Source organism: Aptenodytes patagonicus, chromosome 3, assembly GCF_965638725.1.
Source record: "Aptenodytes patagonicus chromosome 3, bAptPat1.pri.cur, whole genome shotgun sequence".
In the NCBI taxonomy this organism is placed as follows: domain Eukaryota; kingdom Metazoa; phylum Chordata; class Aves; order Sphenisciformes; family Spheniscidae; genus Aptenodytes; species Aptenodytes patagonicus.
In genome coordinates, this window is record NC_134951.1 from 32,393,246 (window position 1) to 32,419,983 (window position 26,738).

The 26,738-nt window shown below is 36.2% G+C and overlaps 1 protein-coding gene across 1 annotated transcript in view; it reads right to left on the reverse strand.

Moving 5' to 3' along the window:
• The window catches only part of EYS (eyes shut homolog), a 1,011,092-nt gene extending 984,714 nt beyond the window's left edge, over positions 1 to 26,378 (reverse strand). The window contains exons 1-2 of the mRNA XM_076332996.1: positions 25,610 to 26,378; positions 23,346 to 23,459 (exon numbers count right to left, since the gene is read on the reverse strand). Coding sequence (XP_076189111.1) covers positions 23,346 to 23,459; positions 25,610 to 26,363 — 868 coding nt within the window. The 5' untranslated portion in view covers positions 26,364 to 26,378. The remainder of the gene's footprint in view (positions 1 to 23,345; positions 23,460 to 25,609) is intronic.
• Positions 26,379 to 26,738: the final 360 nt, after the last annotated feature.

Sequence of the window (26,738 nt, forward strand, 5' to 3'; positions counted from 1 at the left end):
GAATTCAGCTGACACATTATTTCAGTCATAAAGTCTTTGGAGAAGAGATATTTTTGCTTGCACAATCCTTAATACAATAACGACTGGAATTACAACTAGAATTAATGTAAGGTACTGAACTGAAAAAAAAAAAAGAAAAGGGAAAAAAAGAAACAATATCTATTTTTTCAATTTTATGGCATTCTGTCTTATTCTCTTTCTTTTTTCCTCCTCTGTACGGATTTCATAAACCATTATTATCACACCATGTGAAATAGTAACATCTGCCTTTTATTTTTGCTCAAAAACCATGGACTTGATTTCAAATTATTTTTCTTTTAAAAATTTGTTACTTGCTTAATGTTGAGAATTTTAAACAGTCTGCTGTTCAGAATGGCAGTACCTTTATTGACTGTGTCACTTTTATTATTTCCTACAGTATTTGTCCTCTTTCTAGAATTACTATTATTTTTAATATTTGCTTTGTCAGAGTCTTTGACACCTCAGTATGCTGTCTATACTTGTTTTCATATCACCTTGTGTTTTTTTCTCTCAGTAACTGTAATTTATAACTCTGTAAGTGAAATGGCAGCACAGGCAGAACTAAAAAGAAATATTACATCTCTATGTTTTCATCAATATTAACCCAATATATTGCAATGTATGTTTTGTCTTCACCAATCCAACTGTGATTGCTAAATATGAATAATGACAGTCAAACCAAGAGCAATCTCTGTCTGTTGTATTATCTACGTATCTGTCTATTCATCCATCACCCCAGTATCCAATCACTTCCATAAAAATAAATAGTGATATATTTTGTGGACTTAATGGAGGTTTTGGCATGTCTCCCATTTCAGGCCCAGCACTGTGCTGGGGTAGAGCTCTTTTGTTCTTGGTATTTGCTGTGGTTTATGGTTAACAAAGAATGTCACATTTGAGCTACCTCTCATTCATCAGCCTCTTTGGCTACCCTAGACTCTCATGCGTAACTGGTATTCTTCACACTCACTTTTGTTTTTTTGCAAAGTGTGGTTCTGTTTTTATTTCAATCACTTCCATTCCTCTTATTTTTCATTATTTTATATCTTCTTTTGTTTTCAGTTATTTTTTCCTTTAAATACTGATTACTAAATTTAAAATGTCTTTCTCTGATTCCTCATTTCTATTCAGTCTCTTAGCTGATACCACCTTCAGAACCTATCTTCCATGATGTCTCACAATCATTCAACTTAGTTTTATAGAAACAAATCTCCTTTTCCTGTTTTTTCTTTTTCTGCCATTCCTCCACTATGTTCTCTTTTATGGTGTCACCCTCTCTTCTCAAGTTATACAAAAAGTTATTATTAAGTCTTGGCTCTAAATCCTTCTAGTTCTTCACTGATTATACTTATAATATGAAACTGAGCATTGTTCTGGATAACATAGCTATACAGAGCTATTAAGAAAAGAAAACACATGCTCTCTTCTGGTCCTATGGAAGGAAGTGGAAATGCTCTTGCTGCTTTCTAGTGCTTGTCATACTTCATATACATTTTATTAGATAAAGGTTATTACAGAGGTGTGCTTTGCAGCTGTAAGAGAAGCATCACGTACCTTTCCCTTAAAAAAATATTTTAAAGAACTGGCTGCTTCATAAATGAGTACTATTGATAATATTCCCTTTCATGATGCATCTAGCAGATGTTTAAACAATGAATTAAAATTAGCAATTAACTAAAATTAATGTCCAAACATTTTCTCATTCCCTATTTCCCCATTTGTTTTTAAGGTTTGACTCATCTCCTTTTTCTTTGCTAATGAAATAAAAACCACAGAATTTCTCCATCAGATTTGTCGTGGTTTAACCTCAGTCGGCAACTGAGCACTACACAGCTGCTCACTCACTCCCCACCCCCTGACCCGGTGGGATGGGGGAGAGAATTGGAAGAGTAGAAGTGAGAAAAACTCGTGTGTTGAGATAAAAACAGTTTAATAATTGAAATAAAATAATAATAACAATAATAATAATGTAATAATAATAATAGTAATAATAATATACAGAGCAAGTGATGCACAATGCAATTGCTCACCACCCGCCGACCGATGCCCAGCCAGTCCCCGAGCAGAAGCCCCCCCGGCCAGCTTTCCCCAGTTTATGTACTGAGCATGACGTCACATGGTATGGAATATTCCTTTGGCCAGTTTGGGTCAGCTGTCCTGGTTGTGCCCCCTCCCAGCTTCTTGTGCACCTCCAGCCTCCTCAGTCGGTAAAGCATGGGAAAAAGAGCTGAAAAGTCCTTGACTAATGTAAGCAGTACTTAGCAACAACTAAAACATCAGTGTGTTATCAACATTGTTCTCATCCTAACTCCAAAACACAGCACTGTACCAGCTACTAGGAAGGAAATTAACTCTATCCCTGCCGAAACCAGGACAAGATTTTATGCATTTAACTGAGACATGCAAGTTAGTAGCTTGCTTTCTGTAGATATCTTTGTCGTCAGTGGAGAGACAGACAATTCTAGGGCAGACCAAGTAAGATCAAAATGTATGTCTCCACTGACTGCATATTATGATTGTGCTACAATCTGAAAAGAACATACAGTAGTTAGATATTAATAATAATTAGTTGAGAAAGTGATAGATATAGAGAGTGATACGCTTTTAAACACCAGTGTTGTGCACTGTGAATGATCGCAAGACTAGCAGGGGTCCCTGAGAGTTCAAAGCAGAGGCTTTGAAAGTACAGAAACATATCAAACATTGCAGTGCAATGCACACAACTGGCCAATTACTGATATAAAATTGTGTAACAAGCTAATGAATCTGCCCATAACTCATAGCATGGCTGGAAGTGCCTTTATAGTGTACACAAGACTACATGAAAAAGAACTGATTCTGCAGATGCCATGCTTCAGAATTGGGTATGCAGAGCTGATCACCCTAGTATCCAATAATGTATTGCTACATATCTAAGTATTGTTTTAGTGTCATTAAAGGAAATTTTATTTAGTATTTGGTCTGAAGCTTTTCTGGCTGTGTTTGATTGGTCTGGTTACCCATATTTAATGACTGTCTATTTAAACTTGATATAACATTTGAGTTAAGTAGACTCAAAATTATGCAGCTAATTCTACCTTCTTCAAAAGAAGTACAAGCATCTGGGGATTTTTTCATCTGTCATTGCCTTTTCTCAGTATACCGAAAATATTAATGCACCTATACTTGGTGCCCTTCTGAGTATTGTTGTCTTCACAGTGCAACAGATAGAGACTTTACAGCTCCTTGGGTTATTAGAAGGAAACTATATTATATTCAGAGGTAACCTTTCTGTTTATATTTTATGTCTTCATTCCTGACACAACAAGGAAACATATAGGGTGTTTTTTGTTTGATTTGTTTTGGTTTTTAATTTGAAATAATGTTTAGGTAAGTAGATTCTATTACACTGTGGCAAATACACACTTTTGCAAAAAACATGTAACTATCTTCAGGTCCCTGCCTAGCATATGAGCTCATTTCACTGAAATAATAGATTTAAGTGTAATGCCTAACTTCAGAAAGGAAAGAAAACAAATGAGAAAACAAAGAATTATAGATAAGTCAGTTTACTATCAGGCTGCAGAAAAAGTCTGGAACAAAGCACCTAGAAAATAGCAAAGAGATTAATATATTTGGGGTAGTCTAGACTAAGGAAGATAAGACTGAATAGAGCTATAACCATTTTCAAGTACATCAAAAACTGTTGTGAATAGGGAAGACGGTTCTCTTTGCTATGCTCAAGTCATAGCACTAAACATAACTTTGAAAAAAAGATTTAAATCTTTTCTTGAGAAAACTTTTAATGATGTGGATAGAACAGAATGGTTTGGGAGATTATGAATTCTCTATCTTTGGAGATCTTTAAGAACATGTGAGAAAAATATTGGTATGAATGATTGTGGTGGTTTAACCTTGGCTAAGGACAAATGCCCACCCCGTTGCTTGCTCACTGCCCCTCCTGAACAAGACAGGGCCAGAAAATAGGAAGAACAACAGGAGTGAGAAAGCTTGTGGGTTGAGGTAAGGACAAGCAGGTTGCTTACCAACTACTGCTGTGGGCAAACCAGACTCTACTTGGGGAAAAAGAATTTAATTTATTGGTAATTAAAAAAGATGTATGTGGTAAGAAACAAAGACAAAAATTAAAACTACACCTTTCCTGCCCTCTTTCCCAGGCCCAACTTCACTCCACTCCTGCAGGGAAATACCTGCTCCACCGTGGTATCTCTATGGGCTGCTTTCTTCTCTCACCTTGGTGTCTTCAGTAGTGCTATTTCTCACACATTTTTTCCTTCACTCCTCTATGCCTGTGCAGCATTTTGCCCTTTCTTGAATATGTTTTCCCTGAGGCGCCACCGCCTTGGCTGCTGGGCTCAGCCGTGCCCTGTGGTGGGTTTGTTGGAGCCGGCTGGAACCAGTTGTGTCCGGCACGGGGCAGCCCCAGCCTCTCCTCACAGAGGCTGCCCTGCAGCCCTCCACTGCCAACAGCTTACAACAGGCATCCCCTATGAAGATAAATACAGCTAATCTCCCTGAAGGAAGAGGATGGGTTCTAGATTACTTTTTGGTATCTCGCCCTCTTCTGTTTTTCTATGATAATTTTATTTCTTTTTAAATGATGATGGTATCAAGTAACAACCCCTTCTTTTGCAAGTATGAAAGCTCTTTCTAAAGATGATGTTTTCTTTTCTCTTAGTTATATGAGATTGTATTTGTCTATATTAAAAGCTGTAGTTGCATCACCTGCAGCACCATTAGTAGCACTCTTCTAGTTTTAAAAGGTTTACAAATGTTGATTTCATGTTTTCTGTCATACACGGAAACATACTGATCAGGTTAGGAACAATAATAACAGAAGTTAATGATTTACGCCTACATCTGAAATGTCAATCAGTTTGGTTTGTACCTTTTACATACTGCTATATATTTTAGCACTTTACAGATGCTGTTATTTTCCAAAGTCTAAATTTAGTACATTGCTGTGGTTTAACCCGGCTAAACACCACACAGCTGTTCGCTCACTCCCCCTGCTCAGTGGGATGGGGGAGAGAATCGAAAAAAAAAAAGTAAACATTGTGAGTTGAGATAAAGACTGTTTAATAGGACAGAAAAGGAAGGGATAATAATAATAATAATAATAATAATAATAATAATAATAATAATAGAATATACAAAATAAGTGATGCACAATGCAATTGCTCACCACCCGCCAACCGATGCCCAGCCAGTTCCTGAGCAGTGGTCACCGCCCCCTGGCAAACTCTCCCTGGTTTATATACTGAACATGACGTCATATGGTATGGAATATTCCTTTGGCCAGTTTGGGTCAGGTGTCCTGGCTGTGCCCCCTCCCAGCTTCTTGTGCACCTCCAGCCTTCTCAGTCAGTAGAGCATGAGAAGCTGAAAAGTCTTTGACTGGTGTAAGCACTACTTAGCAACAACTAAAACATCAGTGTGTTATCAACATTATTCTTAATCTAAATTCAAACCACAGTACTATACCAGCTACTAGGAAGAAAATAACTCTATCCCAACCAAAACCAGGACATACATAAACATAAGGTAAGGTTTCTTCAAGAAGATCTGTCTTCCAGAAGACCATTTTGATAAGTGGTAATTGTATAGTCATCAAGAATATTGAGATATTAACCATATTCTTCCACTTTTTGCTTTTGAGAACTCATAGTAATATTTTATATAGTAAAGCCTTTTTCAAAATGTATCTCTTTTAAATCACATGAATAAAACTATTTAAAGTCAGTTGTTGAAAAATATCATTTAAAGATGTAGTTTAGTCCAAAGCACATCATCAATGTCAAATGAAATAGCTCATTCAGTATAGCTGATTTATTTTCTAAGTTGAAAAAGAAAAAGATACCTGCACAATCAGGATGCAATAGAAGTCACAAGAAAAATGGCATGAAATTTTTAGATGATTTAAAGCACAAAACAATAAATGTGCCTGACCTTTTAGGTATATTAAATCTATTTTATCCCTTTTGTAAAAAAAGACATTTTTTCACAAGTGAAATATAAAGATGGGAAATTGACTAATCAGATGTATAATGCTATGAAATCATAATTAATGAACTAAGATACTGGAATCATCACCAGTTGTTACATGTGCTGAGATTCTTCAACCACTTATCTGACTGGGTCTGTGGGTTTTTTAGGAACACTTCTTCCCAGGAGTATTGAGGATTGTAAAAGGTACCTCATTATACAAATCTTGAGATGTTACAGCATGACAAAGTGAACAACAAAATGTTCTGATGAGCAGATGGGTATACCATTAGCTTGCAGTCAGCTTTGATGCCATAGTGAGGCCTCTGAAAAATTGTCTAATCTCTTCTTTCCACCCTCCCTCCCTCTCTCCCTCCCTTCCTCTCTTCCTTTTTTCCTTCTGTCCTCTCCTTCCTTTTCCTTCCTTCTTCACTTTCTTTCCTTCCTCTTCCTTCCCCCCTCCTTTGTCTGCCTCCTTCCCTTCTTTCCTTCCTCTCCCATTTTTCCTTCAGCTGATAACATTCAAGACTTATGTACTGGATTTTACCTCACAGATGTATGGTCTATAAAACAAGACAATTGGTTTCCTACATGGCATGTGCATACATGTTTTATAACATCTTCATCACGTGGCATTCATAGTAGGTCACTCATCCTGTGACTGTATTAAACCGTGTCCATTCTCAAAGCATATGCTTTGCTTTAAAACTATGGCCACTATTTGTCTACCTGGGAACTATTTAGAGCTTAGGCTGCTGTTGTTCTTATTGACGATAAGGTAGTGTGCCCTCATAATATCTCCTGCTGATAACAGGCAGACTTGGCTTGTCTAGTCATGATTATGCCTTCCTGGAATATCAAAAGGCTGTTGAGCTGTGATGGTTTTTGTATTACAAGGGTCGCAACCTGTATCATTTCATCAAGATATATGCATCAGTGCCATTTAAATGCTAGGATCTGTAGGACAGTGAATATGTCATTAACGGGCCCATCTATTCTTTTGGACTTGTTTTAATCTGTATCAATTATAAATTAGTTCTCAGGAAAAGATAAAAACCTTGTCAAATGTTTTGGTATCAGTATTGTCTTATGCTATTTCCTAAGTCATAGGCATTTTCAACCTGTTATTCCATCAAATACAAACAAGAGTCAGGGTGTCATGCTTTTTAGTCCTGATGCCTGCCTACATTTCTCACATTATATCCCACTTGGTTCATCCTCCAATGTAAATTTTCCTGGCTGTGTAAGACAGAAGTATCATGGTTCTTGGACACGACTTGCATCTGTGTTCTCTAGTGGATTTTGTAGATTGTAGGCACACTCTGACTGTACCTTAGAGCTTCTATTATTATACCCATTGTCACAATATTATGTTTGCATTGCTTAAATAAAAACTACTGTAGACCCTGGACTCTACAATATTAGGTTCATTTTTCTCTTTATTCAGAGCAATTACATGAAGCACTTGAGGAAAATGCAGGCAGAAATTCTACTTCCATCCTACACAACCCACCTCTGTGCTGATCTCCAAGCTTCGCTGAATAGAAATTTGTATTCTTAACGTCTCCTTAACAATTGTTTCCTACCATAATTGTTTTAAACAGAAAGTGAACTACAATTACATTCAGATTAAAATGAGCAGAAAGATTTGTAAAGAGAAAATTGTTATGAACACCTATGTTAGGTATATGAAGAAAACAATGAGACTGAGAAAGTGAAAGGAAAAAAAAAAATTACTATGCCTTTGTATGCATACTGCCTTTGAACATTAGTACAGAAATCCGGGAACCCTAAGGCTATAAAAATCTCTAAATTACTGTGGAACAAAATTTAACAATATACTGTATGTGGTTTAAAACTCAAACCCCTGTGGAAGTGTTTATTTTTCTCCAGAATTTTCACTTTTGCTACTGAAGTTGTCATTACTTCAACCAGAGGCAACAGTAAGACAGATCTTTCTACAGGGTGTTTGAACACGCTAAATATTTGGTTAAATGACTAAGGTTAAGATGAAATAAACTGGAATTTCTGTCTTATAAAAATTTTCACAAGACTTAAGATCTGACCCTACCAAATAAAAGGCTAATCAAAAATAGATTCTGTGATAATTGATGTCCTATACTCATTCAGTCATGATGTTTGGGGTTTTTTTTCTTGTTTGTTGGGGGGGGGGGTTAATGCATTTATAATGCAGGACTACAGCTGTGAAGCCACAGACTTTACCTTGTATTAATTTATAGGACATGGAAAGCAAGTAAAGACTGGTTATGAAAGAGAACAATTATCTTTATACACAAATATCTAAAGGAAAAGGAACATCAGCTTGACATAAATCAACCTAAATTATATTCCTAGTAAAATTAAGCTTGTTGTAAAATATATTTTAACTGAACCTCAAAAAAAAAAAAAAAATTGTAGTTCCTTTTCTTTTATTATCTATACATAAAAATGTAATGTTTAACTTTTTCTAGAACTGTTATTTTTTTGTATGCAGGGAACTAGAAAAGCTACCTGCACCTAGAGATAACATTTATTTTTCTTTCCTGTATCTTATGAACATTTAGATGTGCTTAAAACTTCCAAGGCCTTGTTAAAATATCAGTATTGTGTATATATGTATAAAAAAGATAATTACTATAGTAATATTTAACATATTTGTAAAATGCAGCATTTGGATCATTCCTATGCCGTCTTGTTTTTTGGTAAGGCTGATTTCATAAGAAATCTCAATTTTAAGCTTCATTCAAATCCAGTTGCAATGTACCATTTTAGATCAAGTCAGTAATACAAACTATTGACTGAAACTCATGGCAAAAATCACTGTAGGCCACACAGTAACGCATGCAGTTACTCTTCTTTTTATATCCCAAAGTTATTATTGCTCTATCTTTTTTTTTAATAGAATTCTGACTCTCCCAACTGTAACATCAAACACAAAATTTTAAGACTGGGATTTAAAAGCAATGTGAAAGAAATAGCCTATGGCCCTGATCCAGCAAAACATTTAGGAAGGCATGCAATTGAGTCTAGTCACACACTTGCATGTCCGTATGTGCTTATTGCACTTGTATGAAGCTCTTTTCTTGAAGTGTACGTGAGCTTCAGTCAATAACACAAATAACACATAGTCACTGAGAGTCACAGTCTGCGACTGTACTAATTAACTAAAGAAAGATAGCGCTCAGTTTTTGGCCATGGAGAAGAAGTGGAACAATACCTCCATTTAAAACTCTGAAAAATTAAACATTTTAAAAATTATCACAGATTGTGTTTTAATTGTTGATTCTATTTATTCCTAATCCTTGAATAATAATAATTAGAAAGGGAAAAAAACAGAAAGCCAGCAAAAAACACAGCCAAGGGGAGCCAGGAACATCTTCACCAAAATAAATTGGAATTTTGTTTGATTTCAGAGAGATCCAAGATTTTTCCAGGATCTTTTCTTTTTCTTTCTTCCTTCTAGATCAAGCCTTGAAAAAAAAAATAACTGTGGCTTGCTTTCTCATTCAAGCAGTAAAGATACCCTAGAGCAAAATGACTTGGGTTTTTGTTGTCGTTGTTCAAAGGACAGATGTGTAAATTGTCTTTTCTCTTGCTTTCTGTATCTTTTCATTTATAAGAGGACGAGCGGGAATGCAATCATCCTTGATATGTATTCATCATGGTAAGGGTAAATAATTCTCTTTGAAGTCTATTTAAAAAAGGTAAAAGGTAATCAAGCAGGGACATGCCAGCTAAAGACTAGGATGACATAAATTTACAGCAAAGACCTCTTCCTTCTCTGGATAAAATAGTTGCAGAAAACTATGTATAGTTGAAGGAGACTTCAGATAAAAAAAAAAGGAGATAATTACTTCTTCATCGCATGTCTTTACTTGCTTCTCCAGACCTTCATTTTGGATGACAACCCAGTTGTTAATGGACTTTTCTTTTTACCTTTCACTATCTCAAATTATATTAAAATCTGAGATGATACAGATATAAATGTTGAAAGAAATATAAAGAATCACTTGTCTGGAATCAGGCATTCATTTTTCAAGAAAAAAACTAGAGAAAAGATTCTCCAAAGGGAAATTACAGATTACTACTGTGATGTACACATGAAATTAGATTTTTTTAAATTAGTAAGAAATCTACAGATTTACTGAAGAACTTTATTTTACAAAAATTTTTCCTAAATTCTAGTGAAGTTTTTCTGGGGTAAATCAAAATCCTTGTATATTTTGAAGTATTTCCACTTACATATATCATATGAAAGGCAAATTTATTAAATTGATAAGTCAGATTTCAGCTTTTCTCCTCAATTGTTATGTCAACTAGAGATAGATAGTACTTGGATTTACTTTCTAGGAGATAAGCAGATAATGTTAGAGTTATGAATTCTGATGATTATTTGCAGAATTAATTTCATAATCACTGGGGAGTAAAAAAGGTGAGATGCCTGCTCAAAACCCGAAACTCGGGCAGCAGTCATACCTGTGGCCCAACCACCTTCAAGGACACAGGTTCATTTGACTGTCCATGTAACTGTTCTGTGGGCATGACTCAAACAATAGAAGCATAAGCTCCTCTCTCTTTGCCTAACATCAGCAGTTTTTAGAGCTCCTTTCTTACCTTAACTGCAGCATTGGTTGCCTTCCAGTTACCCCCTGACCCCATGCAGAGACTCATGGTGAATCATGACATGGCTTGGTGGGGTGTGTGTGTCTGTGGCTGTGCTGGTGGCCTCTGAGATAATCAGAGATAGTTTTCCTCCTAACATCAGAATATATAGCCCAGGAGGCGGGGAAGGGCATCTAAGTGGAGGAGGTCTTCATCTCCCCTAGATCTCAAGAAGACTTCATCATATGCATCATCCTTATCTCCATGTGACCCTTCCCCTGTTCTGCATGTCTCTCTCCCTTGTCTGTCCCTGGGAGTTTGGCCTCCCCTGTTAGCCCTCTCCCACTAGCTGCAGTGACCAAGCCCCCTACCATGTTCTCAACCTCCACATTCAAGTAGTCATCTAAATACTGATAGTCGCACACATATTGAGGGAGAGGATGGAGAGGTCTTTTGTTATCATATCAGAGAACCCCCTACAAGGTGCAATACTCTCCTAGGAATTTGTTGTACTTTCTCTTCAGGGCATAGTCAGAAGACTATGCTTCACCCAAGGAAGGAAGGACACTGGCCCCTCAAATATCAAAAGAAGGTCCCAGCCACACCATTCTCTGTGACCCATAGCACCCACATCCTTCTATGGCACTGCTGAATGAGTCTGCTTGGTGACAGAAACACTTGCAACTCAGTAGGCAGACTGTCAAAGCTGCCAAGGGTGGCAGGCAGAGATCCTGGAGGATGGGGAGGGGAGGATGAGAGGTTGATTATTGGTAGCAGACAGGGTTCTTGGAGGATGAGGAGGATGGGGAGACTTCATGTGATAAGAATTCATAAGCTGACTGTGCTTCCTCCCGTGCTGATCCCTTGTTGGTCAGTCCTCTGCGGACATCCATGAGGAGGGCTGAAGCCTCCTTTCTGGGGCAGAGTGGCAAGAGTATATTGCAGACCCAGCTGTAGAGCAGAGTACAATTAAGCAGACTCTACTGTCTCCTTGGACAGCTCCATGGAACAGTGGGTGCTGCTGGAGTGCTCTGCTCTTTCCTTACCATTCCCTGTTTTTCCATTTTTGCCTTTGATCCTCGCACTTCCTCCCTTTATTGCATTTGTTGTTCTCAGTAATGATTAATTTATCCCAATGTTCTATTACTTTAACGTTCCCTTTCTACAGAAGGCTAAGGGTTTGAGTCTTTGTTAGGGCTGGGTGCCAGCCCAACCCTAAAGAAAAATCAATAAAGACCACGGCAATTGGAATTCATGGAGAAATGTGAACATGGCCACTGCTTGTGGTCCAATCTCCTCCCTCAGCACCTCGGCTGTCTTATTAAAGATGTTACAGGATACTTTCATCGTTCATAAATTTGACTAAACCTTTTTTGACCTCATTGGTATTGCCTCCTTCTATAAACTTGTGGCAAGAATTTTCATCAAACTTCTCTGTATTCTTCTTGAGATATGAAAAAAACAAAAAGCAGTAATCAAGATATGACTGCATCAAGGTTTTACTTGTGAAAGAATGTGCCCTCCATCCTATTCTCAATGCCATTCTTGATGAAGCCAAATAATTTGTTGGCTTTCCTGGCTGCCATAGGACACTGAGACAATGATTCCAGAAAATTTTCAACAATAACTCAAGGGTCACTAAGTTGATTAAGGGGCTGAAGCATCTTTCATATGAGAGAAGAATGAGAGAGCTGGGACTGTTCAGCCTGAAAAAGAGAAGGCTCAGGAAGGATCTTATCCGTGTGTATAAATACCTGATGGGAGACAATGAAGAAGAGGGAGCCAGACTCTTATCAGTAATCCCCACTGACAGAACAAGAGATTGAGACACATGATATTCCATTTGAATACAAGAAAACACTTTTTTACTGTGAGGGTGGTCAAACACTGGGGCAGGTTGCCCAGAGATGTTGTGAAGTCCCCATCTGTGGACATATTCAAAACCTGACTGGGCATGGTCCTGGGCAACCTTCTATAGCTGACCCTGCTTGAGCAGGGGGGTTGAGCTAGATGATCTCAAGAGGTCTGTTCCAACCTCAACATTTCTGTGATTCTTCGACTTCTTTCCTGAGTTGTGTCTGAAAAATCAGCTTCATTTGGAGCTGTTTTAAATCATTCTGGCCTAGAATTATTATCCTTTACTTATCTACACTGAAGCTCACCAGTCATTTTTTCTGCTTAGTTTTGTGCAGTCCTCCTGGGGTTGTTCATTTTTGGAATGCCAGATGGTTACCTGAAAAAGCATGATTTTATCTGCAGACTTAGAGATATCACTGTTCATTCTCTTTTCCACATCATTGTTGAAGATGCTGAATAAAATCAGACATGGTGTTAGTCTTTGGGTAATGCATGACTGACTTATCTCTATCCTGAAATAATGACCATTAACTCCTACCCTTTGCTTCCTGTTATTTAACTGATTTTTAATTCTTTCTTCCAGTTCCACATAACTTTGTTGTTGAAGTTGTTTGGGGTTTTGTTTTGTTTTGTTTTAAATGTTTGAGTGGAATACCTCTAAAGGCTGCTTTTTTTTTTTTTTTTTTTTTTAAATTCAGATGCATTACATCCACTGGATTTCCTTTTTCTGTATGTTTAATGATGAGCTCACAGAATTTCAGCAAAGTGAGGCAACATTTCCTGTTACAGAAGCCATGATGACTGTAATAACATCCATGTTTGTTGTGTGCTCAGTGGTCTATTTTTTTTCACAGAACTATTGAAACATATTTTTGATACTACACCAATGCTTTAAGTCTCTGATATTAAACTAGTTTGTCTGAATTATTTCCAAACCTTTACCCTATGACCAACCCTAAACTAATTACTCCCCAGAACAAGCCAAAGTTTCTTAATTTTTCTTTTTTTTTTCCCCAGCTCTACTTTCCTTCACTACACTGTAATGACTCAAACTCTTCTGTGCTTTCTTTTTAATCTATATTACTGACCCCTTCCATATCAGTATATATATCTCTTACCAGTCTTCCATGTTATGCTCCATATCTTGTAAGTCAGCACCACACATGGATTTTCATCTCCTTCCTGATCTGTTACTTCATACTTAATTTCCTACTAGTCTTCACTTACTGGAAACTTACTTTTAGACATGTGGCATGACACAAATCTGCTCTTCCCCTAGTTTTTCAGGCCTGTAATGATCCATTTCCCAGCGACTCCTGCTGCTAACAGTACTAGCTGTAAGCTATTCATGATCACCAGTCATTTTAGGCCTGGCAGAGAGGGAGGAAGTTGCTGGATCCACAGATAAACCTGACCCTTCTGCTCCACACCTGTACTCTGCAACTGATGTGTCCATGGTTCTAGTGTCTCTAATGAGGATAGACTAATATAAAAAAAACCTTGTATTTGAGGGAAATTATATCTCATCTGTCATTACTGCCATTTTAAATTTACCTCCCTTGAGGCAGAGGGGATTACAGAAATTCAGTAAAAAATTTCTTTTGTAATTCTGTATATAAAGGTTTTGGGAGATTTTTCTGTATAATGTGATTTACAACTGGGAAACTCAAAATGAAAATTTAAACCTATAATCCTAAAAATACTTTTAGCTAAAAATATATTTTAGGCTAGTATGGAGAATTCTGTATGACTCTGCACAGAGTGTACACATTCTTATAAAGTGAAACGGTTAATTCATCATTGTAATAGATTCTTAGAAAGAAAATATTTTTGAAGATTATATTTGTTTTTCCAAGATTTTAATCTTTAAAAAATGAACTATTAAATATTCATATTTCTATAAAATTATAAGTTCAACTACGAACTATTTCAGCCACAGTTGCAGTAATGTCAGAATATTGCAATGCTTGTACACAGACACTTTAACAAAAAACATGAAAATGCAATACATGGAGAGGTTTTTTTAATAAAGAATGTTAATCATGACCACATTACAATGTGGAAAAAGTGGAAATGAAAGCTTATTTCCTTTTAAAATTCTAGGTATTTTAAATATATAATTTAAGAAGAAAGCAAGCATGACAACAATGTTCTTGTTTTCGTTAATACACTTAGGAGTATTACCTAAGTTTAGATATCTACGACAGAAGAAAATACATGTGAACTAAATATCTAGAAACTTCTTATAATTAGGGGTAAGATCTAGGTTAAGACCAATTGGTCCGAGGAAATTTCTCTGAGGAAATAAGATTTTTAGCCTGTAGAGGAATGCCATGTGTAAGTTCATCTCTCAGGTTAAGACACCTAAATTTACATAATTGTGTGGTTACATGGTTAAGCAGATCTATGCATGCATGTGGTCTTTATGTTCCCACTATTTTCAGTTGTGAAGCAGCTCATACCAGTCAGTGGAACCTGCAGAGTGATTCAGCTACCTCTAAACATTGGGCACTTGGTTGATTAAATCTCTTAGCTCCATTTTGTGTTGACTAGATATTCATTGACTACAATAGGAACTTGGACATTTAGCTCTTATATCTACTTGTAAACACTTAAAGTTAAGAATTTTAGCTGCGATAGACATCATACACCAGAGTTTCAGTCACTTTACTCTTTAATATCTTTTACAGATTATTTCTAATTCCATGTTCAGTGCTATCAGTATTTCTTAGCTGATATAATCTATAAATATAAATCATTTTTTCTCACTACGTTTTGCAAGACCATGTACAGGCATTATTTTGTTCTCCTTGAAGAACTGTAAAAAAAAAAAAAAGAAAAAATTACTGTAATAGAAAGTAATTTAAGAATTACTAGTGAACATCTCTAGTGAAGGACAGGCATCCAAAGAGTGAAGAGACTTTCTGTCTGTAAGGAGATGGGAAAGATTTAGTCTGATTTACAGCCTGATAATACCTTGTTATATTCTATCATCTCATTTCTGCACAGGATGGTAATGTAGTAAGGAAACAAAGGGAGCTCATGGGTTAGAATAAAGAATTGTATCTCTTAATATAGTGGAAGTTCTGTAACCTCACAATGAATTCATTCATTTAAAGTGTATAGTGCGATTGGTTTAGTGATTTAATTTAGTTAAGATTTAGTGAGAATTACATTGCTTCTCCAACTACTAAAAGAACCACAATCGCTTCTTTAAAAATAGATAATTTAATAGAAGTAATCAAAAAAAGTTATTAGTTAGAAACTCATTGTGGAATATGATATTAATAATCTTGTAGGGAAAAAAGCCCTTCCCTAAAGAAGAATATGTTGGAAAATTATTCATTTGTGAGAAAAAAAAAAGATACCAGGAATTTACTTTATCCTGAACCGAACTGTCACATCAATTATTATAAATAATATGGGTAGTCATAAATCTGCCTTCATAAAAAGTATCTTCTACAGGCTGATATGTTCTGTGGACATTAATATATAGCCTAAGTATGGTTGAACCTCTGCTTTTAATGAATTTTGAGACAGTAATAAAAAATAACTTTACCATTTTTTTGCCTTAAAATAAAGCAGCTATTAAATAAGTTCTTCTGGTTTTTATTTTGTAGGGAGCATTGTATTTTTGAAAATCTAGAAAATAAACTTTCAAATCATGATGTCAGGGTAAAAATCTTTTACAAGCCCAGAAAATTAAATACAAACTGAAAGTGATAAATAAACTTTTTTCATCCAAATTTTTAAGATGACACTGCTGCCAATATTGACAATGTGCTTTTGCAAAACTGAAAAAACAAGGAAGAAAACATTTCCCAAATTGAGTCATCTTTTAGTATTCTGCCCTGCATTTCATTAGCCAAACCGTTCACTTCATCGCAGCTCAAGCATACATCCCCAAAGCATCTTATAAGCAATATACTTAAAATCTGTACAGCACCCACGAATGTTTGCACATTGCCATGTATTTCCAAGTTATTTTAGAGCTGACAATCTTACTTCTCTTATAATAGGGCAATTTCCACTTTTTACTGTAGAACTAAGTATTGTTACTCATCTCATGGTCAATAATCTTCCCAATTTTTTTTAATAATTTGTTACAATTCATTTTGTTAAAGACTTACTAGTTGACATATTGGATTAGAGTGTCGGTGAAATGTACAATTTACTCTCCAAGGTTTTGATTTACATTTAACCTTGGGAAAGGTCACTGGAATTTGCCTTGACATAACTTTAATAATAGGGAAATTTGAGTGCAAGTTAGCTAACTCCTTTAAAAGGATCACTGAGTTGCTCAGCATTTAAAACTACTCTATTTAGTAATTAACAGTAAACTACAAGAAGCATATATGTCTGGTGTTGTCAGAGTAATTACACTTTATTGTAAAGTGCTATCAGAGATATATTCAATCATTATATTGATTGAGTATACTTAACGTTGAGTTGATATATGAATATTCATTTCAATGAATATGAATTTTTTTTATAAATCAATAATGTTTTTCTATTAAAAAAGGAAAAAAAAATGTTTGATGCAGGAAGATTATCAAAACTCATAGGAAGTTTTGAAAACTAGACTACTGAAATGTGTAATAAAATCATGCCAGGAGAATACATTTAAGAAAACTTAAATCTACTAGGTCAGACAAACTAATTCATGTCATTTGGTGTAGTTCTGACAAGTCTTTGTTGTGTATATATCTTTATTACTAGCTAAGATAGATTGATCTGTATCGTGTTTGTAAGAGTAAATTATAGCTATTTGTACTAGAGTTATCTAGCAGTCAAGTGACAATTGCCTAAACTGTTTTAGCCTCAAGAGACATATGAAAAGTCCTGTCACATATTCTCATCACCTAACTTAAGGGCATGTACCTCAACTCTCAAACTAGTATATTCTGTCATTGCTGAAGTAGTCTCTTTGGGGCCTTGGTTCCCTGAATCACTTTCTGGAAACACAAGCCCCTAGAAAACATGGGTTTAATTAAGGTACATTAATCAAACATGATGTGAATAAAATGTCATGAACTCGCTGACTCTGAATTTAAAACAATTACTAAAGAAGCATGTATAGTAGCTGGATCAGAGAACAGGGAGATGGTCTTCGCATTTTTATTTTCACATCTGGGTCCTATGTGACTGACAGATATTATGGTCTCTGGCATAGAATAGGTATGTAGTCTGGAGAAGAGCTGAGTCTCTTAATCATCAGATCAGTTTCACCTGTCATTAAGTTGCTTCACTTGGATACACAGAAAGTGAGGACAAGTACTGCCTGTGGACCATGGTGAAAGTATAGTGGAACAAAGTGTCTACCAAATAGTAGTTTATGACAGAGGTTAAATGTAGCAAGGGATGCTGAGGAAGACTAAAACTCTAACATTGAATTTTCTACTTTAAATTGTTTTAAAAGTAGGATAAAAATAATCTGTAGAAAGGGCAAAGAAAAAATCAGCTGGAATTCTCTTACAGAAAGTATTTTATAATAAAAAAAATATTTTTGTGATACTTGAATCATGGGAGAGTTGCAAACTCTTATTCAGGACATGCTGTCACAGATTTTATGGTACTTTGGAAACAAGCATGAAATACACATGAAGTGATACAATTAAAAAAACATCATAACTTCATTAAAAACCCAAATACAACATGCATTTTCTTCCTTAACATTAAAAGAACTACGGCCATTTCAGTGTCATTCATAAAAACAGCCAAAAAGCTTGACCATACTTTCTTCATTCTAGTGACATTGAGCAGTGATCAGGGAATATTTCACAGGATGTTTTTACAACTAAGGATCATAATCCCCATAATCTACAGCTGTCTCTGAGGAAGCTATCATCCTTGACAAACTTTTATTAAACCATAGTCAGTCTGTTAAAAAAAAAAACAAAACAAACAAAAAACCCCCCAACAAAATAAATCATAAATGAGATTAAAATAGCCTGGAAAAACATAATCTCAATTGCCCTCTTCCCCATTCCCACGTCCCTGTTGCTATCATCCCTGCCCCCTACAGAAACACTAAAAACCAAATTCCGTAGCAGGAATGTCTCTTCAGGCTGACCTTTGTGCTGACCTGACAGTGCAAGGGCTCAGGACTTGTCTTGTTTGTTTTAATCCCTGTGCTTGTGCCCAGTGACTGCTGCCTCCCCTGCTCCAGCCTCGGCTCTAGGAATGACCCCTCTGGAGAGGGGGTGACCCCATCCTGACGTCAGTCACTGCCTGACAAACCATAGCCTCTTGTGGGGGGTGGCAGGGGACCACTGCCAGGCTGCAGCTGGCAGCCTGGGAGAAGGAAGTAGATAATGAAAAGAAAACATGTAAAGGTAGGCTGAGATGGACACTTGACTGACAGGGAAGAAACTTCCACCATGAATGTCATACTCCTCCCTATGAAGACCTTGGGATGCTGGTGACTTACTGCAAGTCTTGCCCCCTCTTCTTGAGGGAGATTGATATATTGCTCTTGGGACCAAGAGAAGCACTGGAAAGCCGAGCAATAATACCAAAGTGAAAACTAGATAGTAGGAAGGTGTTTTTGTATAATATTTTTAGGGGTATTATTAATAAGTCTTTGGGTATTAATTTGGGTTATGTGTGTTAGTATTAGACAAATTGAACTATTAGGCTGTTAAAACACTAATTGTACAAACAATAAATTCTTCTCTCCATATATATATAGTGAAGTTCTTTTACAATTATGACCTTTCTCAAAGTACTCCAGCTGTAATTCACTGATTAAGGAAACAGACCATTTTAAACTAAAGCACCTGGATGATGGAAGCTCTAGCAAAGTGGCTCCAAGCAAAACCACCTCATTCTTATAGTATCTCCTGTCTCACAAGTGAGGAGAGAACTCATTATGGCCTTTAAAGAGACTAAATGAACCATTGGGAAAGGCAGGAAATGTAGGTCTCCCTTACAGGAATATATGAAAAAACCCAATAATCTCAAGTGCTCTACAGAGGGTTGTTTTTTTAATCACTTCTATTACCTCCCATCTTCCCACCTAAGGAGCAAAAAGCCCCCCATATTCAACAAAACATATTCAAATGGAAAACTACTGCTCTTAATCCACCAAACACTGTCTAGGGAAAGCACACTAAGCATTACCATTACAGAAGTAGTTAAGATATTGCTATTTCCTGTAGGTTGTGAATGAGTCACGTTAGTTTTCTATGCATCTTCAGAACAGGACCACAACATCCATCAGAATTTCTGAGACATCTTCTTTGTTAGGGAATGTATAAAAGGTACCTCCTCTGGCGGACTCTGGGGCCTGAGGAGCCTCCTTCCCAGCTGCTGGAGCCCAGCCCAGTGCACCCAGAGACCTGGGGGTCCCTCTGTCTTAAGCCAATGGATGCAGCTGTTGCTTTCCTGTTTGCAGGCTTGACCAGTAGCAAAGATCAACATGTATGCCAGAGATGCGCACATGCAGAGGACACTAACACAGCCAGCTACATAGACTGTCCATGACAGGGTACTGCCTTTAACAACATCCACATATAACACTACCAGAACTCACATAAAACCTATGTACAAACAGCCAAATCCCAGTTCTTCTCTCTGACTGACCAGGATTGAAGTTTGCTAGTGAAAACACACAGCCCCTTACTCTCTAGTTCAAAAGGACAGACACATTTGTGGGCCCCTTGAATAGTAGCATGGGACCTCAGCTCATCTAATATTGATGCGCAGATCCCGGGCCTCCTACCCACCAGATAGTCCAGCTTGAAGTCTGCTAATGAATTACAAATGCACATACATGCATGCGCACACACACACGTGTGCACACATGCACACACACCAGGTTAGGGGAAAATATAAACATTCTGGTCTTCCCAGTGGCTCGTGCCCAGGTATACAGGCCCTTGGTTCCCTCTCCACTTGCTGATGCTGGGACTCTCATCTGCTCCAGTTGGCATGAGGCACGGGAGCCACCATCACCCAAGGTCTGACGCCCGTTGCTGGCACTAAATTCACTCACTGCAGACACACACTCCTACGATCTGTGGTCTCCCTTCAGTTGGTGATGCTGACACCCTCATTCACTCCAGCTGCTGGCACCACAGACATTAGGACCACTGTCACCAGTGGTCTAACTCCAATTGAAGACCTCAAATTCAGTCACTTTTGTCTCCCTAGTTTCTGGCATCTAGACCTCACGGCACTCACAGATGGGGAGAGAGTGAGATTACATGGAAAGAGAGTTAAGAAAGGATTTAATAAGAATGGACAGACTACAGTGATTTGGTGCAGGGCTCAGTCAGACAAGTGTACTGAGCAGCAACTGCTCACACACTACCAGCCTATTTTATACCTCCTTCCTCTCTATACCCACCCCATCCTTGTTTCACTGAGATCCCCTTCCTCTGAACATTCCTTAATAAGTCTGAGGGTGCAAATTCTGGTATGAATTGGAGTATTCAGTCATAAGAATGATGGCATGCCTAATGTTAGCTGTTTGTTATTAAGTTATGTTAAAAATGTTCTTTCAGGAAAGCGTGAAGAGAGTTCTGAGAGCTCAGTGAATGAACTAAACAATTAAAAAAAAAATACATAACTGACATGAACATATACATTGCTAGTCCAGTAGATCCATTCTATCATTGTGAACACAACTTGGACAAAGCAACCTTTTCTTATTTTGCATAAATGCTTGTAAATAATTGTAATTTTAAATATAAAATAATTTTATTAATTTTTATTTACATCTCATGAATTTACAGTAACAAGAATATTTCATACTTTCATTCAGATCATGTGAACTAGTTACTGTCAATGTCTTACCTCATTTTGGAAAAAGGTATGTCAAAGTTTATCAAATGTTAAACATCATTTGCACAACCTTGGTATTATGTTTGTGTTTTCTGTGCACAAGTTCAATATCAAAACAGAGGAATGTTTTGAATTTGCTGCCAACTTCACACCCTTAGAATACCATTAGAGATACAAGATTCATAATTACACAACTCATCTTGAATTGTCTGAGAATACAATACAGCCACTATGGAATAACAATAGAAAAATGTCTGTTTTCATAGAAAAATGTTTGTTTTCATAGAAAAATGTCTGTTTTCACATGGGTTGTTTGTTTTTTTTTTTTTTTAGGTAGCTATTTTTGAAGTTGCCTTAGTGCTAGCAAACACTTTTACACAGGATCACAGGAAGAAATGTAGACTTAAAACAACCACACTTGGTCAGAAAATAATTGCAAAATTATACTGTAAGTTAGTCGATCAGTCCTGTTGCAAGGTATGCTGATGTACTACATGTTTTCCTGTTACAGCAGGACCTGAGGCAATTTATAACAGAGCAGGAAAAAAGAGGTAAATTCCTGAAAGTCTGCCTTCTCCTCCCATGATACTTATTATGCTTAGAAACAAAAAAGGATTCTCCATATTCTTTTAGCTAACTGGAGAATAAAAAGGGAGCTAAATCAGACTCATAGTGTCCTTTTCTCCTTCACAATTCTTACCAGCTACCTGGAGAGTAGATTACAATGATCGCTGCTATCCACTAGAGTTGTGTGTATTGAACTGTCTTCATATCATCATGGGTTTGGGTTTACTGTATCTGGCAGGGTATTCCTCCTGTCTCCTCCCCTCCTCTGCCTCATTAGGTCAAAATTGCAAGGATACAAAAGATTTTTGTGGGGAAAATTTCAAAAGCAATGTGCCTGCACAGTTTGGGTGAAAGGGACAAGAGTAAGTGTTCTAAAAAGTTATAGAACATGTGTGGGGGGAAAGCTAGTTCTAGAAAACTTTATTAATGGCCTTTCTTCCTTTGAAAAAAAAAAAAAGGAGGAAAAGAAGAGTAATTTAAAACAGATTTACTAGGAATTTAGAATTAAGCATGTCTATCCCATTTTTAAAAATATAGTTTTACACAGACTTAACTAAAATCTCAACACAAATGTTCAGTCTTTCACTATGAAAATAAAGATTGGCTCTTGGATCCCTCTAACTCCCTTAAGCATTTTTTTTTTCTTCTTTGTTTTGCTTTTCTTTTAACTCTGTATCTCAGTGTAATGTTTTGTTTATATTCTGTGATTGTCAGGGATAACTGATGCTTCCAAGGAAGAGACATTTTTAAAAGCTTTTCTGTCCTTGGATATTCAAGTGCTAGCTTTATACTTAGCTCATTCTTAAAGAATGTTCTGAGTATTGCTACTTCTGTTATACCAACACAGTAAATCTCTGCTGTGAAGTACAAGAATGAATAGTGTTTTAAGTTTGGCTGCTATCCTGACCCCCAAGAAAAAGTGTTTACAGTAGGATGGCTTTAGATACATTTTCTGATTCAAGCTTTTCTCATGAAAACATCTTATTTGTCCAATATATTGCAAGTAAACCACTTAGCTTCTGAGAGTTGTTTTTTTTTTAAGTCAAGACATACCACTAAATCATGGGATTATTGACTCTTTACATTATTTCCATCTTATTTTTCTAGCACATGTATTAAGAGGATGCTGAAATTATGAATACAGGTGTCATGATCATTCTAAATAATCCAGCAAGAACTTCTGATCCTATTCTTGTGAACTCTGTATTTGAGAACCAGTGAGCTAGTGATTATGAGTCTTCTTTTGTCATACTGCCAATAGGAGAAAGGTACTCATGGATGGGATCCAATTATGAAAAGCCTCTATCATTTATACAGTTTTACTTTAGTACATGAGTATTTTAAAATAGTCACATGGAAGTCTGATTTCTTTATTTTACAAAACCCATTTAAAAAAAAAAAACTGAGGAAATTGCAAACTGTGCAACAGTCATCTAAAATAACTGTTTTAATAAAGCAAAAGTTCACACCATTATTATAACATAGGAAACCATTATTATAACATAGGAAACAAAGGTGTTTCTTACCTGTAAAGCTATTGTCACATTCACAAAGAAAAGTGTTTGGAGTAACATTGCTGCAGTTACCATTGAAACACGTATGTGGCTGGCACTGTCCAACTATTTCTGTACAATTTTTACCTATTTAAAAGGGATAATAAGAACATTGAACTTTAGTAAATATTTATTCTTTTTCCTGAAATGTCAAATTTATATGTAAAATAAAACATTATATTTAATAGATAGGTGGATGGATAGATAGGTATCTGTGCTAATGGTCGCTAGTTTTCATCAAAATTACTGAAGTTCTAAAGCAAGGCAGAAAGATATTCCGCTGCTGTAATATGAGCTACTGTGCTCAACCTCATCTGCCATATAGTTAAAAATTCACGTATAGTTTAAAATGCAGAAATGCTATTAGTACTGTAATATTTGTTTCTTTTTGACATGAATCTAGCTTACAGTTTCTTCCAGCATTGCGAACGAAAGATGTTCTTATGTGGAGTCCAATTTGACTGAATTTTTCTAAATATGCAGCTTTCCGGAAATTGCAATTCCAATTATAAGTTGTTTATGCTATTACAGCATATGGGTCTAAATACTGTATAATTATGCTTGCCACTTGAATTGTTGCTGTGACATTATTCACACTTCAACAACTTTTCAAATTTCTAATAGACTTTATATTATCGGAAGCACTTTTTTCCTCCCTTACTCTTGTGTAACCACGTCCATAATATATGATGGTTTAATCTCCTAGTTCTTCTTGTTTACATACAGCTTATTTACTGGACCAGTATTGCCAGTACAAAATTATGGCATTAGCCAACACTGTCCCATATAGGCAACAGAATATTTTAAGTATTGCTTCTTGATAGCATTAAGCATTATGGTTGCTTTTAACAGAATTGCTTATGAATCTCTCCATTAATTTGAATTAAAGTAGTACCACACACTTTTTGATATTATTATTATTTTCAAAGCATTTTATGCAGCCCCCCAAACTCATAAAAGAAATAGAAAACATACTACATACCTTCAGTTTTCTACTATTTTACTCAACTTTGAATAATTATAAAAATATTTTTCTCATAATATTGAATTATTCATACCTGCATAATCTTCTATTTGCAAATGCATTAGTAACCAAATTATTACACAGTTTGAAAAGCAATTAAAAATAAATTACAGCAAACTTCATGCAACATAACCTTAATTTCTGTGTTCTATGAACCTCACTCGTTCCTGACTCATCAGCTGTGTTTCATAGCATAGCATCACTATTGTAAGAGCACAGAAGTGCAGTGCATCGAAGGAACATTGCTAGAATTCTGCTCCACAAGTACAGAAAGAGCTACAACAATCCTTTTTGTGATGTGAATGAATATTTCTGGTACTTTCTAAAGGATTCCTGAACTCCATTGGTCTGAATGCAGGAATAATATACCCAAAATTTCCTTCATCTGCTTTTTTTTTCCTCCATGAAATGGAGATAATGGTTAGGTAAGAATGTATCTAATCATGCTGTACTCTCTGGTAGTCCAATCACAAACCCAGATTCAGTTTCTCCAATGGGTTTTGGGTAAGTACTGCAATATTTCCTAGGTACAATTAGGTGATCTTTTTTTTCATTTGTGAAGTATTTAATTTGGTAATAACAGTATGTTTAACAAAGTCCTTTTGAAAGGAACTTTACAGTGCAAAATAATCTGGAAGAAAAGAGTAAGTATTTTGTTTTGCTTGCTCTTCTAATTAAATGTTTGACTTTTCAATTAAAAACAAATTTTAATTTTAAAAATTTCTCTAATGTATTTTAAAAGGTCTTTAAACTGAAAAGGGAGGTTTTGTGGCAGGTTGAACGTTCATTTCAACAAAACCATTTGCTGTTGTTCAGAAGTCTGGTTAACTATTTTTTGGGGAGCTTACTCCAAATTGTTTATGTTATTTGATGTAAGAACTTGAACTGCTAAACAAACAAACAAAAAAATCAGTTACTTCTGTAAGTTCACAAGTACTTACCTATGTCTTGTGCTTAAGAAGCATGAAAATAACTTATTCTGTTTTTTCCCACAATGCACACATGGATGTAAGTAAGTACAAACAGTTTTCAAATGACTACACAGTTTCCTATAAGTTACTACATGTAAAAGAGACTCAGTGCAGGTGTGGTAGCGGCAATGGACAATCAAATTATACAAAACCCTTGCTAATGATGTTCTCACTGTTTTATTATCCATTAAGGAAAATGTATTATCTATGTAACATTTATTCCTAAAGGGGAAAAGAAATACCTGAAAATTTTGGAGGACATGTGCATTCGTAAGAATCTCCAGAAAGTCCTGATTTCTCAGTGCAGGAGGCATTGTTGTGGCAAGGTTTAGTGGAGCACATATCAAACTTCTGGCAGAATCTTCCAGAATACTGTGAGAAGCAATGGCAATTATATGCTTTTTCCCAAACATGGCTTAGACATTTTCCATGCCCAGAGCATAATGGTGCATTTGGAGACTGTTGGCAAAACTGCTGCTTCACGGTTACGTTCAGACGAAGGCCCATGTTGCACAATGGTGGGCCTCTCTTATGAAGCTCTGCAAAGTAATGAGTTCCAACACCAAGCCAGTTAGGGTCAACTTGGTGCAGTCCTCTTATCTGGCAAACAAAAATCAACTGCTTTTGAAGAAAACCAGCTTTAGGGCAGTTAATAAATTGTTCCTTGGAGACATTTACCAAATTCATTCCGTAGGACTGAAAGGATGGCTCAGATGAGATGAAGAGACTATCACCTAATTGAAGCTGTAAGGGGCATATCTGAGGGATACTGAGATTTTGTTCTTCTGAGATTTCCCCAGCAATACTTTTATTCATATTCCAGCATTCGGTATAAAAGTCTGAGCAGATGTTTTCCCTTGGTGTCCATTTTATTGCAGTAGGTTTTGGTTCCATTCGCCATTCAGCAATCATTTGCCTCTCACATATTACCTGCCCATTTACTATGCATAGTTGAAGAAAGCATGCTAACATGCAGACTGCTGATTTTGTAGTCATTGTTTCACCTGGCAAATGGGAGTTGTTTTTCACACCCACTTCATTACTGAGGATAGCTTCAGTATTCTTATTCCTTAAGGTTCATCTGTATTTTCCATGGCAGCCTAGGAATTCAAACAGAGAAAAATATTTCTGTTTTAACACCAAATAGAGTTGAATGTCAAAGCCTCATTACAAAAATAGAAAATATACAACAAAGCAAGGTCTACATCTAATTACACTGATGTGAAACTGGAATAAGTCCAATCCACTGTAACTAAAGTCAGATTTTTCCTATTTCTATTCCTGCTAAAGATTTGATTTTCATTTAGTACATTTCATTGTACTTGCGTATGGAAACGAAACAGCTTAAAAGCATACTTTCCATATTCCCTC